This window comes from Mesoplodon bidens (assembly GCF_964165515.1).
Source record: "Mesoplodon bidens genome assembly, chromosome: 7".
Lineage (NCBI taxonomy): Eukaryota > Metazoa > Chordata > Mammalia > Artiodactyla > Ziphiidae > Mesoplodon > Mesoplodon bidens.
In genome coordinates, this window is record NC_138164.1 from 26213639 (window position 1) to 26234471 (window position 20833).

At 35.3% G+C, this 20833-nt stretch overlaps 1 protein-coding gene across 3 annotated transcripts in view; it reads right to left on the bottom strand.

Moving 5' to 3' along the window:
- Positions 1–20833, bottom strand: part of GRIA4 (glutamate ionotropic receptor AMPA type subunit 4) — a gene marked incomplete at its 3' end in the record, with an annotated part of 515808 nt that overhangs the window by 63360 nt on the left and 431615 nt on the right. For 2 of the 3 annotated variants that reach the window (XM_081240207.1, XM_081240208.1), the window contains exons 8-9: positions 12391–12495; positions 6490–6600 (exon numbers count right to left, since the gene is read on the bottom strand). In XM_081240207.1, coding sequence (XP_081096333.1) covers positions 6490–6600; positions 12391–12495 — 216 coding nt within the window. Of the gene's footprint in view, positions 1–5114; positions 5148–6489; positions 6601–12390; positions 12496–20833 lie in introns of those variants that run through there. The other variant, XM_081240209.1, reaches the window with a different exon arrangement.

Here is a 20833-nt window from a genome sequence, read left to right on the forward strand (position 1 = left end):
TTGGGAAAGTTGAACTTGCTCTTAAAACTCTGGATTAGAAGGTAATTTACTTTGTATTACATGGCAGTCTACACTAATTCTGATTTTGTTTTTAAGTACTTTGTAAATGTAGAAACTATTTCTAAAAACTTAATAAAACTGTACATTACATGATATATGATTCTCTCATAGAGATGTCTAAATAACTCTATTGTGGGAAATTGTATAGCATTGCTCCTTGTATTGTTTTCTTAAATCCTGCCTTAGGTAGACATGGCCAAGTGACCCAGAAGTCTCTCACTTCTTCCTTGAATTTGATGAATATTCTAACACTGGACTTGGGTAAAGAAAGTTTCTCCACCAACAAAATAAAGGCCACTAATTGTCTCTTTAGATAGATCAAAATTATTTGTTAACTTACAGAAAACATTCTCCAAATATGAAGCATTTTGCAAATTATGAATGTGGTTATGAAAATCGGTGAGTTGTTACAATTCATTGTTAATTTCTAAGCTATGCTATGGAATATTAGTAGTTAAAATGAACTAATCCTTTCATTTTTTCTTGAAATAGCTAACTAAAATATGGAAGAATATGTATAAAAAATCAAGAATCACACATTTGCAAAATGCTTAACATTCTAATTGAAATGGCTGCTAGTATAACAAATTTGAGAGGTTTTCAAAAGGAATATTGCTAAGGTTCACATTTGGTACTAAGGTTGATAAATTCTAGTGTCTGAAATATTTGAACACATGAATTTTAGCCCTCAAATATGTATACTACCATATTAGCTTGTGTACAGAAGTTTCTCCAGCTAGTATTATCATCTAATTTGCAAAATCCCCTCTACATTATATAGTGAACAATTTGCTTCATTCAAAGTTGCATTTTTAGTATTTACTTAAACCTTTGTTAAACACCCACTGTGTGCCAGGCAGCTTGCTGGGAACTAGGGGTACACAAATAAATAAAATATCCCCTTTGTCCTCTTGTGATTAAGGTTAAATTCTTTGTAATAAAGGTAAAGGAGTGAGAGTGGTGGGGGACAATAATAAAATATAGTAGTAAAAAATAATATTAGCCCTCACTTATTTAGTGCTTACTCTGTGTCAGTTACAGAGTTCTAAGTTCTTAATTGTTCTTTAATTGTGCTCTTTTATTTACTTTTCACACTGCCATTTTGAGGTAGGCATTTCCCATTTTGCAGATGGAAAATTTAAGCTTAGACAGGTTCAACAAATTGCTCAATTTCACAGAACTAGCAGGAGTGAGAGTTGAACCTATGTTTTGAAATATCTGGACATTTTTGAAGCTATTGTTGCATCTGTCAAAATATATGCAACCATTTGAGATTTCATATGATTTAACAAGCAAGGTGACAAGATTAGATAAATGAATTTCTATTTTTTTAGTGAATGAAATTCTCTATATGAAATCTTGAGTAAACAATGTAGATAAAACATTTCCATATTTCCTCATCATGTCTGGTACTCAATAAATATAAATCATTCAATAAATATAAAGATCTCCTTGTCTATCAGTGCTTCCTAAATAAGAATATCATGGAAAAGTAATTGTATTAAAACTTCTTATTCAGACCTTCAAAAGGAAAGTAAATATTGACAACTTCCAGGTCACCTCTTCTGAAACAGGTATATGTATATATAAATACAAATTTATTTAGTGTTTTTGTCTTTTTCAGTTTCCTTTTTGGATAGCAGGGGCCCATCAGGTCTTTGTTTTCCTCACAAACGAACCAACAAATGCTAAATAAACCTTCAGCTTACTGAAGATGTTGAGTAGAAATTTAGCCAGGCTTTTTGCACAAACAAGGGCATGCATAATTGTTGATATTCAGATATTGGTGCATGGAAGTTAAGAGAAATAAGATGATCACACTCAGAAAGATGGAAGAACAAAGGGAGAGAATTGCTAGGCATTTCTTGCACAAAACCTCTCATAGTTGCTCAGCTCTTCCCAATTTCTTTGAGTGTGTCTCATTTTCCTTTTCTTTCACATCAAATCCAAATTAGCAGCAAATCCTCAACACTTTCCCAACCTCTTCATTTGACCCATCCTGAATCTGATAATTTACCCACAAGTAGCCCTTCAAACACTGCATACTTGAGGAGATTCAATACAAAGTTTGGGGGCTACTACAGGTGAAGAAAATACCAAGCTTCTCAATATAATAAAAAATGAGTTATAGCCAATCATTAAGGGGTATTTGTGGGCCGTTTTTGTTATGCAACCTTATGGAGCCCCAGGTGTTCAACTGTGAATACAAATGGAATATAACCTACCATCTTTGTTATCAACTACTTTGTTCTGTGGGACAATAATTCCTTAGAAGTTATTTGAAATGCATTATTTCTTAGTGACTATGAGTTTATTACCACAATTTCCATAATGCATAGTGTTCTACATCTGCTCTGCAATTTCAGGAAAGAAATCAATCTCCATTTAAAGCTACTACATTAGGGTTTGCTTATGAAAATGTTTGTGTAAATGAATTAAGATGATTTTCAATCAATAAAGTATCATTTTCCTATTGAGGAAATTCTTGTTTGTATTTAGCAAAAGTAAAACTGTTGAAATATATATATTTATTAGAAAAGCTTTAAGATTTTCTAAACATCACAAATATAATCATTAAAATTGCTACTTGAAAACAGTTAAAATAATAAAATCAGTAGCATCAACAAAAGTTATTTGCTGTGTGGATATTTGTTTTTCTCCAAATATCTTAATGTAGATAATTTATCCCATGTGTAAAATTCTTAAAAGTGAATATTAAAATGTTATTATTCAATACATAAAAAATGAGTAAATTTAATGGTGGCACAGTTTTAAACTTATTAAAAATAACTTATTTAAAAACATTGAGTTATAAGCTCTTTGGAAGCAGGTGTATGTATGGGAAAGATTGATATCTGGTACAGGAAGAAAATAAAAATATCTGTATTTTCTGTATCAGTATATACATATATGTGTATATAAATATGCATATGTATATTGTATACACACATGCATCTATGTATAGTGCATTTACAAAATTCTACATAGAGAAGATAAAATATCAAACAACTCATAAAAAGTATAAAAAATATTCCTGGAAGGACTAAGTGGTATAAGTAAAATTGCTTTAAGGTTTACAATGTAATTCTGAGTCTATGGTGAATAAATGTGGATTTTATGGAAAAATTTCCAAAAGGATTGTTATGTTCCTATGATGGCAAGAAATACATACTTAGTCTAGTAATGCATCATCAGCCTCTTTTACCTTCAGTGGTAAAGATTTGGGGAAAAATGGGCTTGGCTGAAATATAACTGCATCATCTCTCTTTTTCCAGAGAGTTCAGGCAAAGAAAGTAGTGAGATTACAGAAGAAATCACCACTACGACGTCTACTGCAAACTGCTTTTTCCTCAATTGCTGCACTTAACCAAACCACATGGCACAGATTTGGCTTCCTTAGGTTGTTTATTTTGAATGTAAAATGTTAAATCAGTATGGTTACAATCTCATAAATTTTGCACATTTTATAACATTTTTAGTCACTAAGACTTAAAGAGAAAAAATGATGAGCATCTGAATCTAAAACTTTAGACTCTTCAACTTTGTAGTCATGATTCTCATGTGATGATATTGTCAATTTTACTTTTATTTAGATTTAGTTAAGTTATATTTAGTATGACTGTATTCAGGAAGAATACATTAGTCATTAAAATGAAGATCACATGTAGATATAAAACAAATAGATTTCAGAAATTCAAAAAGCTAAAGACACTTTTTATTTAAGAATGATATCTACTATACTTATTTATCATGTTTCTTATCTGCTTTCTCTCACTAGAATGAAAGTTCAATTGAGAGTGCAGGATTTTTGTCTGTTTTGTTGGCTAACATATCCCCGGGCTTATAACTGTGCCCAGCAAATAGCAGACGCTTAATAAATATTTATGAATGAATAAATGAATTTCTCAATCAACTTTATTTAACAATATCATATACTATTACAGTGTATCAACATGTAAATAACAATATACACAAAGGAAAAACAAATGGGAGAACAGCAAGGCCATATCAATTTCGATCAAAATGAGTGAGTTCCAGTGCCACAACACTCTCAGCCTTGTTTTGTGTCTAGATATCTGTCTTGCACATAGTTTAATGTCTAACCAATTCCATTGCTGTTGGAAGATTTCAACTGAATTTGAGGGGTTATTATACACTGGTGCCAATATCTCATTCATTTATAAGGAAGGATATTTCTTTCAAAATGAATGAGATGATGGAGATGTCATAGGTCCTGGAATACCATTTTCAACAAAAGCAAATACAAAGAAGGATTCTAGAATTTTTTTGAATTATTGAAGTTGCAAAGGTCAGAGGCATTATTTATATGGAGACTACATTTTTATACAAAAGACAGATATTAGTATTGTACTATTTTGATTGCAAAAATATTGGTGATATCACTGTCAAAGAACAGATAACTTTACAGAATAGTTGTTATGTATATAGGAAACAATTGGATTCTTCTGTAATTTGTACTTATTTTTTGACAGCATGCTTCCTGAAACATAGCCATGCTTGCAAAACTAATTCAGTATTTTGGTTTTAAGAATTATATCTCCGGCTCCTTTAATAACAGGAAAAAAGGAGATTCTCTACATTATATCTATAATGCACATTAAAACACTTTATTTCACATATAACAGGCAAAATTTCAAAAAATCGTTAAAGAAAACAACTACGTGTATTCAGAAAAGAAGGACGCAAATTCACAGATATTTACTTTTAGAAAATCTACGCTTGGAATTAGAAGCATTATAATTCCATCATTTACATACAATGACCTCATTTCCAGATATGGGAATGGATACATCAGAATTAAGCGACTCTTTTTCAACATTTATTTTCTTGAAAAAGATGAAGATTAATTCTTCTTTTGTTCTAGTATCTCAGGAAAGTCACAGAACTTAAAAACTTTTTTTTTTGGTAGTCCAGAGTTGGTCATCCAAGAAGAATCCCACATGAAAAATTAGCTTAAATTTACTACACAGGAGAACAAGACTTGAGCTTTAGTTAGGAATGGTCGAACAGCGTGGAGCTCATTTCTTTCTTGATCAATTCCTTAAAATAGGATTCTTCATCAGAGGCTGAAAAGAGGAGGACTGAACTGAAGTATGACTTTCCATTACTGTCTTTTTTAGGAATGTATATATATATGTATATTATATATATACATACATATATATATATATATATATATATATATTTAAGTCCCATGCAAATATTACACAATTAAGTTAGAAGATATATATATTGCATTCTTACACAAAAACTGCTGTTGGTTGGTTTGCATCCTAAAATTATAACTTCCAACTAAGTCTTGACAGATTAACATTAAGTTTCTAGCTGGTGATGCAATACTGATAAAATTAACTGCAACATGATGAAAGCTTTTATCTGGCATTTTCATGCTTTCACCTTCATGTCAAAATTTTGGAAACAACTTGACTTACTAAAAGCATAAAATTAAAATTACACAAGCTAAAAACTAAATTACATAAAATACTTCCACTTTATTTAGAGTAAGAACTTCAAGAGTAGTTAAAAATATGTTCTGCCTAACGAGACAGTGAGCTGAGGATATATAACTTTAAATTAGATAGAAAAGGTTACCGATTGTTGATCTCCTTTGACTAGCATTGACTCTAAAAAGCATGTTTGAATTTAGAAGAGAAAAATATGAGGCATCATATTATTTAAAAGATAAGTTCACGAGAATCTCTTTGAAAAAGCAGCCTTAAAATTTAGAGTATTTTTCATTTTATGATGTGACTGAATGAATATCATTTTTCTTAATTCCTAGGAGAATTCCAATACATTTTATTGTGTATTTATCACAGGTCAATGAGAAAAATAATCGGTATAAAAACCCCTTTATGCATTAAAAATAAATATGATAAAATAAATTTATTTCTAAAGCATAGTTGTGTAAAACATACTCATTAAAATCTTCACATTCATACCTCCACTATTATAAACAGACAATGCAAATCATTATTAAATGAATAAAGTACCTGAAAATTATAATTTTAAAAACTATTAACGATTATTACATTGGTGTTTTTAAAAACATAATAACAACAATGATATGATGTTTACTACTGGATATTTTTATGTGATTAGTTGTTGATCTTTTTCATGTTTATTCTTTTGTCCTTTGAAATCTTAGCATTTCATACATTTCCAACTAGAGAGCTTCAATTTTTAACATCTGAGCATTTTTCCAAGAACAACAATGCAACAAAAGATAATACAAATAAAAGTACTAAATGTACTCAAAGTTCAAGACAAACTTATTCAAAACCTCAATAGACTTTTGATGCCACCATCACTAAGATGCAGCTTTCATCCTCCCTTTTCACTGTAGCTGGGGAATTAAAATTGCCTGTGAACAATATGGAACATCATAAAACACAGACCAAAACTTACCATAATAGTGGTTACAACGACTGTTCTGTTCTCAATAGCTGCTGTGTCATTGCCAAGAGTGGGCATATCTTGAATTAAGACTAATTTATCCATATCATTCCAGTACCCAACCTGCCAAATACAGAAAATTCTTGAAAACACATTTTAGAAGAGCTTTCTTTAGTTCTTATCAGAGCAATGAGAGGTATTAATAAGTAAGCAAACAAAACAAATTTATAAAGCACACAGTAATGTGTTTGGAAGTTTTCTTAATTGATAATGAGCCAGTTTTCCTGATGCTAATGATACTGCCTAGTTATACATTTGGCAACTTTACAATTTACAATCATGGAGTAGCCAAGACATTGGGAATGGATAGGTTCAAAAAAGAAGGTGGATACAGATGGAATACCACTTGTGTTGATCCTCTTGTAGTGAGATTGATTGGCACCTTCTGTAATTAATTTACATGATTTTATCAATAATGTTACAGGTTTTATGGTAAAGGGAATAGTCAGATTTACATAGGGTACACATACAAGATGTTTTCAAGAAAAAAGACGTGTTTTTTTTTTTTTTTGCGGTACGCGGGCCTCTCACTGTTGTGGCCTCTCCTGTTGCGGAGCACAGGCTCTGGACACGCAGGCTCAGCAGCCATGGCTCACGGGCCCAGCCGCTCCACGGCATGTGGGATCTTCCCAGACCGGGGCACGAACCCGTGTCCCCTGCATCGGCAAGCGGACTCTCAACCACTGCGCCACCAGGGAAGCCCAGACTTGTGTATTTTTAAAGCAATATGGAAATAGTTTTTGGTTTCACATAACCTAGCCACTAGTCTCACCATTTTTAAATGCTAAATACATCAGATGTTAATATTAACTATTACTTAATATTTTCACTTTTGAAATTTTTTAAATTTTCACTTTAAATCCTTATATTACTTCTCATTTAGATGTGGAACAAACTCCTTTCCATAAAATATATGAAGTAATTAGTTAAACACTTAACACAAAGTAACTAAATGGGGTCCTAAAGGAAATTTAGGGTTCTTTTTATCATGCAGACCACTAAGTAATAATAATGGCTACCACTTCTTGCCTGCTTGCTCTCTGGCAGACACTGTAATGAATGCTATTTAAAAAACATATGCATCTTAAAGTTTATACACACAGCAAATGTAAAGGTAGGTGCAATTACAAGTCCATATACTTTGCTATTATGCTACATAAACTCCCCAAATGGGTGTTCGTTTAATGCTTGCCAAACTTCTTTCTTTAATTTCTGGATGCAGTTGATAAAACTCATATTTCCAATAAGATGTATGTAATTGCTCACTGGTCTGTAATCACTATTTGTCCCAATATGTTTTGAAAGTCTCTCTTGCTTCCTCCAAGTTCTTAACTCTCATGTTAGTATTTGTGAACATTTTAAAATAAAGTAAGCATTAGCATATCAGAAAGAGACACTATATTATTCACAAATATTCAATAACAGAATAGACAAAAAAAAATTTTCATTAATATGGTTTGCTATATTGCTTAGTTTGAGCCAAAATTATGAGTATAAATCAATTCAGCAATTATTTTCAATTGCCCATATGAATTTATATATAGCTAACATTTATTTAATGCGTCAGTGAAAAATTTAATTAAAACAAAACAAGTATGACTTTGAGACCTATCCTCTCTTCAATTCCTACATGTACTTAAAAAATAACTTAAAAAACATAGTTGCTTCCTGTTAGTTTTCCTTGCCACTTGACAGTTATACAACATAAAAATAGGTTTCACAGTTTAGTACTCCGTTAAGATGCAGCCACCTTCCAGATCTCAGCAGCCCATTTTCTGGGAAAAGCAATTTTTCTTTATTAATGTGTTCCCACAACAGAAAAACTACAGATCTGGGACACATTCTAGAGAGTCTTCAGATGTTGACAAGACCTTGACATTTTGCAGTTAAGAACAACCTGTGGGTTCATGACTATCTCTCCCCACCCAAACATAAATGATTTAGAAGTACTGGCAAATTAAAATCATAGGCAAAATTGTACCCAAATGTATCTATTTGCCTTATATCTGCTTGAAATTCTGGTGAAAAAGAAAACCATGGTTTGTGATATGGAGCCATGGTTTGTGCATAGATCTCATGTAGGCCATGGACTTTTTGGGAAGTAGGACAGTATGGGGTGAACAGTGATATAAGGGTCACTTCTTGTTTTTTTTTTTTTTTTTTTCCGTACGCGGGCCTATCACTGTTGTGGCCTCTCCCGTTGCGGAGCACAGGCTCCGGATGCGCAGGCTCAGCGACCATGGCTCACGGGCCCAGCCGCTCCGCGGCATGTGGGATCTTCCCAGACCGGGACACAAACCCGTGTCCCCTGCATTGGCAGGCGGGTTCTCAACCACTGCGCCACCAGGGAAGCCCCTAAGGGTCACTTCTTAAAGAAAGGAATATTAAAGTTTGTACCTAGAACTTCATATGAGATAGAGTTTTTCTCTCCAATTTTTCACAACATTTTACAATTTACTAGGGACACTTCCCATACCTGATCTCATTTAATTAGACAGGGAAAGAGGCACTTTTTCCCTAGAGACAGAAATTCGGTGAAAAATAGTTTTGTAATGTTAAAGCAAAAATATGGAAGCATTTAAATTGCTAAACTGGCAGGAAATGTCAGAGAAGTATTTGTCTTCTTTGGATTCCTAAAGGTGAATTGGGCATAAATATAACCATAATATAATATATCTCCATATTTATGGTGGACTTTGCCTGCAATGTAGGGATTGTGTAGAGATTGAGGGGCTATGAGAAGCCTCTGTTCTACTCAAAGTTGGTTCCTGGGAGAACTGATTTGACCAGACCTGTCCTGAAAGATATGGCTTAATTCTCATACTAACCCTCAAGGGAAAAGTTATGGGCCTTGGGACTGATAATATTTTGTAGCAGTTAAGAGAGTAGCTTTGAAGCTAGATGAGCCTTAGTCTCCACCCCAGCTCCATCTCTTTCTAGTTTAACATCCCTGAGCATGTTACTTAGTTTCTCTGAGCCTTACTTTTCTCTTCTATAAAATGAGAAAAATACATCTTACTTTCAGGTTGCTGTAAGGATTAAATATTAAAATGCACATCAATTTCCCTTTACTGTGTCTGGTGTATAACCTGCTCTCAATAAATACAATTTTTATGATTAAGAATTCCTGAAACCATGTAAGCCTGGTTTTAGAGCATTCTTGAGAGATCACTGGAATGGCAAGAAGATTCCACCATACTTAGGAGCTGAGACTTCAGAAAGAGCTTTGTGGCTTCTGCTTAATGAGACTCTCACTCAGTTTACCTGTTACGGAAGTCAGACAAACTGATAGGTTAACTCTCTGATCTATTTTCAAAGATAGCTCTCTTACTGGCAAGTGTTCAGTTTAAAAGAATGGTTGCTCGTTTTTCAGACGTATTGCCAAGTCTCACCAGCAGAGTGTTTCTCATGGTAGTTCATTTTTAAGTTTAATATTCCTGACAGAGTGCCCAAGAAAAACAAAGGTGGATGAGTCTACACCATTTCACACTTCATATTTCTTTTAAGAGTCTTAGACAAATGTCAACTGAGTGTGAAGATGTACTGTTCATCACTTTTCCAACTTATTCTTTTAACTTTCTCCTCTAAAAACCTTAATTTTTGTTACCATAATGTTTCCATAGGCCATGAAAAGATTCAGTGCTGTAAGTAGCCCACTTGATGTTACCACTAGTTACTACAAGCTTCCTTATTCCATTATTCTTTCTTTTATAAAGAGATCATTTTACTTTTTGTACTTATTGTTTTGTGAAATATGGAATTGTCTTTTGCATTTTAGAAAGGTTCTACTTAAATGGCTAATTTTGCAGAGTCTGGTTTGTGGGAGGCTGGTCACCAGTTAGCCAATATTTTTAAGGGCTTATGGAATATTCTGTCTGCTCCACAGCTAGCAGAGGGACTTTGCTTAAAATGGGCTCCTTTGTTTCTTGTTGCTGGCTGTGTGCTGACAGAGTGGGTAAAATTGGTGTTTACATGGAACTTCCTAAATTTCTTCTTGGGAGCATGTCAGTCCCTTTCTTCGGGTGGTACCCTTAAGAGAAGCCATCATACAGCTTGGCTTTCAAGCTGTCATTCCATCTCTTGCCCTTACCTGATCTGGATCAGATAGGCTCCTGCTTACCCTGTATTAGCTGGCAGCCTGCACTAAAGGAGATGTCACTAAAAGGCTGAAAAGCTAGAGATGGTTTGCATGGCAGCTCCAAATCTCTCCTCTCACATATGCAGAAGCACATGCTATGACAGACTGGAGCAAAACACAGCTTGGAAAGCCTTTGCCATCTTCCATGTATGACTTTAATTATCCTGCCTCCAGCCTGTCCTCGGGTTCTTGCCTTTACGATTTCAACCTATCCAAACTAACTTCATGACTGACTTTAAATCTCTCCCATGTAGCCTTCTTTGATTTGCTTTTCTACAGCTGGAAGTGATCTCTTCCTCTTTAGACTTTCCACATGCTTTCTCTATAACTGTAGTATGGAACTTACTATATTCTATGCTACTAGAAAATAAACTCCTTTAGAGCAGAGTCTACTGAGGCAGGATACTGGGTAGAAAGGTTCTGGAGTCAGACATATCTGAATTAAAAATCTTTGTTTTCTCACTTGTAGGCCTTAGACAAGTAACCATAGCCTATTGCACTGTAACTTTCTCACTAGAAAAACGGAGATAATAGTACTCCATTACAGGCTTATTGTGAGGATTAAATTACACCAAGTCCAGTGGTTGGGACACAGCAGGCATTTCATAAATTGTAACTATCATTATTTTACTAACAAAGGAAAGTATATTTGGGGAAGTATTTTTGAACAGCCAAGTGTTGAAACAAATAGTTTTTAGATAAGGTAAGTTGAGCATGTCTTTCCTTGAGCATCCTAGCTAATGCTAGAGAAAAGAATGTTAAAAAATTATATGTGTTAAGTATAAAATGTTTATAGCCAATTACTGTGGTGGAATTGCATTGGTCCATTATATAAAGTACTTTTTGGACATTGGGAAAACTATGCTTAATCACATCATAAGAAGACTAGCAGAGTTACCTTCTGAAATCCAAAAATCTTTCATCATCAGCCTCCTAAACAACCTCCCTGGCTCCTCAGCTGATGTTCTTAGGTGTTTCTCTCCCTCTTCAACTTAACAATAATCTTAACAATATTATCTTCCATCTCCTCTTTTCTTTGCTCATTTGAATATTTACTTGCTTATTTCAGGAAAATTTAGCCTGTTCTAAATATGCCCTTTAGAAGTAGTCTTCTCTGTTGTCTCTCTAATAGTTTCATAAATGACTACATGGAAGTGAGTAAGTCTCTTACCTACATTGTGTGCTTTCCTGAAGAGTACATTATGGGTTCTGTGGGATTTTTCTGCTAAGCCTTTAAAAAAATTGCTTCTATTTTGGATAAAGGATGTAAACAGCATGTAACTTAGTTCATTTCAGCTTTGGTACACCACTAAATATCAGTCATAGGACACAATAATTTATTTCAGCATGAATTATCAAGAAAGTATTATTTGTAAGTGCAGTTGACCCTTAATCAACACAGGTTTGAACTGCTCAGGTCCAATTTTACACAGATTCTTTTCATAGTAAATACTACAGTACTATACAATCTGTGGTTGGTTGAATCCTCAGATGCGGAACTGCAGCTATGGAGGAACCACATATATGGAGGGCTCACCTAAATTTAGACCTGGATTTTTGACTGTGTGGAGGGTCAGAGCCCCTAGCTCCCACTTTGTTCAAGGGTCAACCATATTCACAATTTTTAAAAAATGTAGACTATCCAGCTACCTTTCACCTATAAGGCTTTAAAAATGTCAAATGAAAACTAAGAAAACAGTTGAAGTGTGGCTCACCTTTCTAGGTCCTGTGCTCTTCAGTTCAAACACATCCATTGTGTAATTGACCCTACGTCCATAGTGGTCAAACTGAACATTCCCTGTCAGCCCTTGAATTTGAACCTATGAATGAAAGAGACAATCCACACATGTAATCACTTGCCATTTTAATTACAGAAATCTTGACTTCATCTGCTAGGCTTATGACTATACATGGGTATGGAACTATAAATTATAAGTAACTCACTAAAAAAACATGGGATATTTGAGCTACTGGGATAGAATCTGAAAGAGGAATATCAAAGTAATATATAAGCAATTCTGTTATGTGTTTGGAAGATGAACATGTTTTATTTATTTATTTTTTATTATGACGTTCCCATTGTAACTAACAGAATACTTCCTCAATATAGAAATATTGTTTATAGGAATGGAAATATGGTTTGTTTCATAGTTACTTTCCTGTTTTATCTGCATATCCACATAACAGATTAAATAGCCCTGATAACCATATCGGATCATATTTCTCCTCACTAATATTAAAATTAAGATATAAGAAATTCAGAAAAATAAACATATTTTTGCAAATATTCAAGTGTACTTTATTCCAAATTTTCTTTTAATTCATTTATACTTAACTTACATTCTGAACCCATGGCATTTCAGAACATTTAAGATGTAATACTAAAAATACACACATATCACATTAATCACTTGAAAAATAGTGTTAGTGTTAACTATAAAAGACTAAAATAAACAAACACTTAATCCAAGGATACAGGCAATTTAAAGATCTACTGAGAAGAGACCTTCAAGATGGTGGAGGCGTAAGACGTGGAGATCAACTTTCTCCCCACAAATACATTAGAAATACATCTACATGTGGAATAACTCCTACAGAACACCTACTGAATGCTGGCAGAAGACCTCAAACTTCCCAAAGGCAAGAAACTCCCTCATGTAACTGGGTAGGACAAAAGAAAAAAGAAAAAACAGAGACAAAAGAATAGGGACAGGACCTACACCTCTGGGAGGGAGCCGTGAAGGAGGAAAAGTTTCCACACACTAGGAAGCCCCTTCACTGTCGGAGATGGGGGGTGGCGGAGTGGAAGCTTCAGAGCCACGGAGGAGAGCGCAGCAATACGGGTGCAGAGGGCAAAGCAGAGAGTTTCCCACACAGAGGATCAGTGATGATCAGTACTCACCAGTCTGAGAGGTTTGTCTGCTCACCTACCAGGGTGGGTGGGGTCTGGGAGCTGAGGATCTGGCTTCGGAGGCCAGATCCCAGGGAGAGAACTGGGGTTGGTTGCGTGAACACAGCCTGAAGGGGGCTAGTGCACCACAGCTAGCTGGGAGGGAGTCTGGGAAAATGTCTGGAACTGCCTAAGAGGCAAGAGAACATTGCTTTGGGGTGCACAAGGAGAGGGGATTCAGAGCACCGCCTAAACAAGCTCCAGAGATGGGCGCGAGCCACAGCTATCAGAGCAGACACCAGAGACGGGCATGAAATGCTAAGGCTGCTGCAGCAGCCACCAAGAAGCTTGTGTGCAAGCACAGGTCACTATCCACACTTCCCCTCCCAGAGCCTGTTCATCTCACCACTGCCGGGGTCCCGTGATCCAGGGACAACTTCCCCAGGAGAACACATGGCACGCCTCAGGCTGTTGCAACGTCATGCCGGCCTGTGCCACCGCAGGCTGGCCCCGCATTCTGTACCCCTCCCTCCGCACGGCCTGAGTGAGCCAGAGCCCCCAATCAGCTGCTTCTTTAACCCCATCCTGTCTGAGCAAAGAACAGACACTCTCTGGTGACCTACACGCAGAGGCAGGGCTAAATCCAAAGCTGAACCCCAGGAGATGTGCAAACAAAGAAGAGAAAAGGAAATTTCACCCAACAGCCTCAGGAGCAGCGGATTATATCTCTATAATCAACCTGATGTACGCTGCGTCTCTGGAATACCTGAATAGACAATGAATGTTCCCAAAATTGAGGTGGTGGACTTTGGGAGCAACTGTAGACTTGGGGTTTACTTTCTGCATGTAATTTGTTTCTGATCTTATGTTTATTTTAGTTTAGTATTTAGAGTTTATTATCATTGGTAGATTTGTTTATTGATTTGGTTGCTCTCTTCCTCTTAAAATATATATATATATATTTCCTTTTTCTCTTTTTGTGAGTGTGTATGAGTATGGTTCTGTGTGTGATTTTGTCTGTAGAGCTTTGCTTTTACCATTTGTCTTAGGGTTCTGTCTGTCCCTTTTTTTTTTTCTGTGCAGTTTTTAGCATTTGTTATAATTAGTGGATTTGTTTTTTGGTTTGATTGCTCTCTTCTTTCTTTTTTTATTATTACTTTTAAATTTTTAATAATTTTTTAAAATTTTATTTTAATAACATTATTTTATATTTTTCCTCTTTCTTTCTTTTTTTCTCCCCTTTCTTCTGAGCCATATAGCTGACAGGATCTTTGTGCTCCGGTTGGGTGTCAGACCTGTGCCTCTGAGATGGGAGAGCCAAATTCAGGACATTGGTCCACCAGAGACCTCCCAGCTCCACGTAATATCTAACAGCAAAAGCTCTCCCAGAGATCTCCATCTCAATGTTAACACACAGCTCCACTCAATGACCAGCAAGCTACAGTGTTGGACACCCTAATCAAACAAGTAGCAAAACAGGAACACCACACCACTTATTAGTAGAGAGGCTGCCTAAAATCATAATAAGGTCACAGACACCCTACAACAAACAACAGGAAGCAGACTTCCCCACCTGAAAGACAAGATCCAGCCTTATCTACCAGAACACAGGAAGCAGTCCACTCCACCAGGAAACCTACACAATCCACCGAACAAACCTTACCCACTGGGAGAGAAAACCAAAAACTATGGGAACTATGAACCTACAGCCTATGAAAAGGAGAACCCATCAGAGTAAGTTAAGCAAAACGAGAAGACAGAGGAACACACAGCAGAGGAAGGAGCAAGGTAAAAACTCACCAGAATAAACAAATGAAGATGAAATAGGCAGTCTACCTGAAAAAGAATTCAGAGTAATGATAGAAAAGATGATCCAATATCTTGGAAATAGAATGGAGAAAATACAAAAAATGTTTAACAAGGACCTAGAAGAACTAAAGAGCAAATGAACAATGATGAACAAAACAATAAATGAAATTAAAAATTCTCTAGAAGGAACCAATAGCAGAATAACTGAAGCTGAAGAATGGATAAGTGACCTAGAAGATAAAATAGTGGAAATAACTATTGCAGAGCAGAATAAAGAAAAAAGAATGAAAAGAACTGAGGACAACAATTGTCTCAGAGACCTTTGGGACAACACTAACTGCACCAACATTCGAATTATAGGGGTCCCAGAAGAAGAATAGAAAAAGAAAGGGACTGAGAAAATATTTGAAAAGATTATAGCTGAAAACTTCCCTAATATGGGAAAAGAAATAGTCAATCAAGTCCAGGAAACAAAGGGAGTCCCATACAGGATAAATCCAAGGAGAAAAAGCCAAGACACATATTAATCAAACTACAAAAAATTAAATACAAAGAAAAAATATTACAAGCAGCAAGTGAAAAATGACAAATAATGTACAAGGGAATCCCCATAAAGGTAACAGCTGATCTTTCAGCAGAAACTCTTCAAACCAGAGGGAGTGGCAAGACATATTTAAAGTCATGAAAGGGAAAAACATACAAGCAAGATCACTCTATCCAGCAAGGATCTAATTCAGGTTTGATGGAGAAATTAAAACCTTTACAGACAAGCAAAAGATAAGTTAATTTAGCATGACCAAACCAGCTCTACAACAAATGCTAAAGGAACTTCTTTAGGCAGGAAACACAAAAGAAGGAAAAGACCTACAATAACAAACCAAAAACAATTGAGAAAATGGTAATAGGAACATATATATTGATAATTACCTTAAATGTAAATGGATTAAAAGCTCCAACCAAAAGACATAGGCTGGCTGAATGGATACAAAAACAAGACCCATATATATGCTGTCTACAGAGACCCACTTCAGACCTAGGGACACATACAGACTGAAAGTGAGGGGATGGAAAAAGATATTCCATGCAAATGGAAATCAAAAGAAAGCTGGAGTAGCAATACTCATATCAGATAAAATAGACTTTAAAATAAAGAATGTTACAAGAGACAAGGAAGGACACTACAAAATGAGCAAGGGATTGATCCAAGAAGATTTAACAATTATAAATATCTATGCACCCACCATAGGAGTACCTCAATACATAAGGCAAATGCTAACAGCTATAAAAGAGAAATTCGACAGTAACACAATAATAGTAGGAAATTTTATCACCTCACCTACACCAATGGACAGATCACCTACACAGAAAATTAATAAGGAAATACATACTTTAAATGACAAAATAGACCAGTTAGATTTAATTGATATATATATATATATATATATATATATATATGTCATTCTATCTGAAAACAGTAGATTACATTTTCTCCTCAAGTGCACATGGAACACTCTCCAGGATAGATCATACCTTAAGTCACAAATCAAACCTTGGTAAATTTAAGAAAATTGAAATCATACCAAGCATCTTTCCTGATACAACACTATGAGACTAGATATTAATTACAGGAAAAAATCTGTAAAAAATAAAAGTACATGGAGGTTAAACAATGTGCTACTATATAACCAAGTGATAACTGAAGAAAACAGAGAGGGAATCAAAAAATACCTAGAAACAAATGACAGTGAAAACACGATGACCCAAAATCTATGGGATGCAGCAAAAGCAGTTCTAAGAGGGAAGTTTACACCAATATAATCCTACCTCAAGAAACAAGAAACATCTTAAATAAACAACTTAAACTTACACCTAAAGCAATCAGAGAAAAAAGAACAAAACAAACTGCAAAGTTAGCAGAAGGAAAAGAATCATAAAGAACAGATCAGAAATAAATGAAAAAGAAATGAAGGAAATGATAGCAAAGATCAGTAAAACTAAAAGCTGGTTCTTTGAGAACATAAACAAAATTGATAAACCATTAACCAGACTCATCAAGAAAAAAGGGAGAAGACTCAAATCCATAGAATTAGAAATGAAAAAGGAGAAGTAACAAATGACACTGCAGGAAAACAAAGGATCATGAGATATTACTACAAGCAACTATATGCCAAAAAAATGGACAACTTGGAAGAAATGAACAAATCTTAGAAAAGCACAACCTTCCGAGATTGAACTGGGAAGAAATAGAAAATATAAACAGACCTATCACAAGCACTGAAATTGAGACTGTGGTTAAAACTCTTCCAACAAACAAAAGCCCAGGACCAGATGGCTTCACAGGTAAATTCTATCAAACATTTAGAGAAGAGCCAACACCTATCCTTCTCAAATTCTTACAAAATATAACAGAGGGAGGAACACTACCAAACTCATTCTATGAGGCCACCATCGCCCTGATACCAAAACTGGACAAAGATGTCACAAAGAAGAAAACTACAGGCCAATATCACTGATGAAAATAGATGCAAAAATTCCCCCCAAAATACTAGCAAACAGAAACCAACAACACATGAAAAGGATCATACACCATGATCAAGTGGGGTTTATCTCAGGAATGCAGAGATTCTTCAATATATACAAATCAGTCAATGTGATATACCATATTAACAAATTGAAGTAGAAAAACCATATTATCATCTCAATAGATGCAGAAAAAGCTTTCAACAAAATTCAACACCGATTTATGATAAAAACTCTCCAGAAAGTAGGCATAGAGGGAACTTACCTCAACATAATAGAGGCGATATGTGACAAACCCACAACCAACATCATTCTCAATGGTGAAAAAGTGAAAACATTTTCTCTAAGATCAGGAACAAGACATGGTTGTCCACTCTCACCACTATTATTCAACTTAGTTTTGGAAGTTTTAGCCACAGAAATCAGAGGAGATAAAGAAATAAAAGGAATCCAAATGGGAAAAAAAGAAGTAAAGCTGTCACTGTTTGCAGATAACATGATACTATACATAGATAATACTAAAGATGCTACCAGAAAACTACTAGTAATCATAATTAATTAATAATAATTAATGCACAGAAATCTCTTATATTCCTATACACTAATGATGAAAATCTGAAAGAGAGATTAAGGAAATATTACCATTTACCACTGCAACAGAAAGAATAAAATACCTAGGAATAAACCTACCTAGGGAGACAAAAGACCGGTATGCAGAAAACCATGTGACACTGATGAAAGAAATTTAAAATTATGCAAACAGATTGAGAGATAGACCTTGTTATTGGGCTGGAACAATCCACATTGTGAAACTGACTATACTACCCAAAACAATCTATAGATTCAATGCTCTCCCTATCAAAGTACCAATGGCATTTGTCATAGAACTAGAACATAAAAGTTCACAATTTGTATGGAAACACAAGAGACGCTGAATAGCTAAAGCAATCTTGAGAAAGAACAGGGCTGGAAGAATCATGCTCCTGGTCTTCAGACTATACTACAAAACTACAGTAATCAAGACAGTATGGTAATGGCATAGAAACAGAAATATAGATCAATGGAACAGGATAGAAAGCCCAGAGATAAACTCACGCACATATGGTCACCTTATCTTTGATAAAGGAGGCAAGAATATATAATGGAGAAAAGACAGCCTCTTCAGTAAGTGGTGCTGGGAAAACTGGACAGCTACATGTAAAAGAATGAAATTAGAACACAACATCATACACAAAAATAAACTCAAAATGGATTAAAGATCTAAATGTAAGGCCAGATAGTATAAAACTCTTAGAGGAAAACATAGGCAGAACACTCTGACATAAATCACAGAAGGATCCGTTTTGACCCACCTCCTAGAGAAAGGGAAATAAAAATAAACAAACGGGGTCTAACGAAACTTCAAAGCTTTTGCACAGCAAAGAAAACCACAAACAAGATGGAAAGACAACCCTTAGAATGGGAGAAAATATTTGCAAATGAAGCAACTGACAAAGGATTAATCTCCAAAATTTACAAGCAGCTCATGCAGCTCAATATGAAAAAATAAACAACTCAATCCAAAAATGGGCAGAAGACCTAAATAGACATTTCTCCAAAGAAGGTATACAGATTGCCAACAAACATATGAAAGGATGCCCACCATCACTAATCATTAGAGAAATGCAAATCAAAACTACAATGAGGTATCACGTCACACCAGTCAGAATGGCCATCATCAAAAAACCTACGAACAATAAATGGTGAAGAAAGTGTGGTGAAAAGGGAACCCTCTTGCACTGTTGGTGGGACTGTAAATTGACACAGCCACTATGGAGAACAGTATGGAATTTCCTCAAAAAACTAAAAATAGCACTACCATACGACCCAGCAATCCCACTACTGGGTATATACCCTGAGAAAACCATAATTCAAAAAGAGTGATGTACCACAATGTTTATTGCAACACTATTTACAATAGCCAGGACATGGAAGCAACCTAAGTGTCCATCGACAGATGAATGGATAAAGAAGGTGTGGCACTTATATACAATGGAATATTATCAGCCATAAAAAGAAATGAAATTGAATTATTTGTGGTGAGGTAGATGGACATAGATTCTGTCATACAGAGTGAAGTAAGTCAGAAAGAGAAGAACAAATACCGTATGCTAACACATATATATGGAATCTAAAAAACAAATGGTTCTGAAGAACCTAGGGGTAGGACAGGAATAAAGATGCAGATGTAGAGAATGGACTTGAGGACACAGGGAGGGGGAAGTGTTAGCTGGGACAAAGTGAGAAAGTGGCATGGACATATATACACTACCAAATATAAAATAGATAGCTAGTGGGAAGCAGCTGCATAGCACAGGGAGATCAGCTCGGTGCTTTGTGACCACCTAGAGTGGTGGGATAGGGAGGATGGGAGGGAGACACAAGAGGGAGGAGATATGGAGATATATGTATATGTATAGCTGATTCACTTTGTTATAAAGCAGAAACTATCACACTATTGGAAAGCAATTATACCCCAATAAAGATGTTAAAAAAATTAAATAAAGATCTACTGAGGTAGTCAGTAGATAAGTAGATTAATAGTGTTTGCCAATGTTTGAGGTTTTTCCTCATTCTTGTCCAAGGTAGGCTTGTACTTCTTGCACCCTTTTTGTTTAGCTAGGTCTATGTGACTCTTTCTGACAAATGAGTTGTAAACAGATGTGATGAGTGCCAGAGCATTTAATTGCCAATTAGAAACCTCTCCACAACTCTTTGCACTTTGTAGCATTCAAGATGGTAGCTGCTATGTCAGCTTGGATCCCTGAGTGATTGTAATAAACAAAGTGCCCCTACTAATCTGGTGTTTGTGAGTGAGAAATACTCTTTTGATGTTTTAAGCCACTGTGACTTGGGGTTGTTTATTACTGTGGCATAACCAACTTATCCTGGCTAAGCAT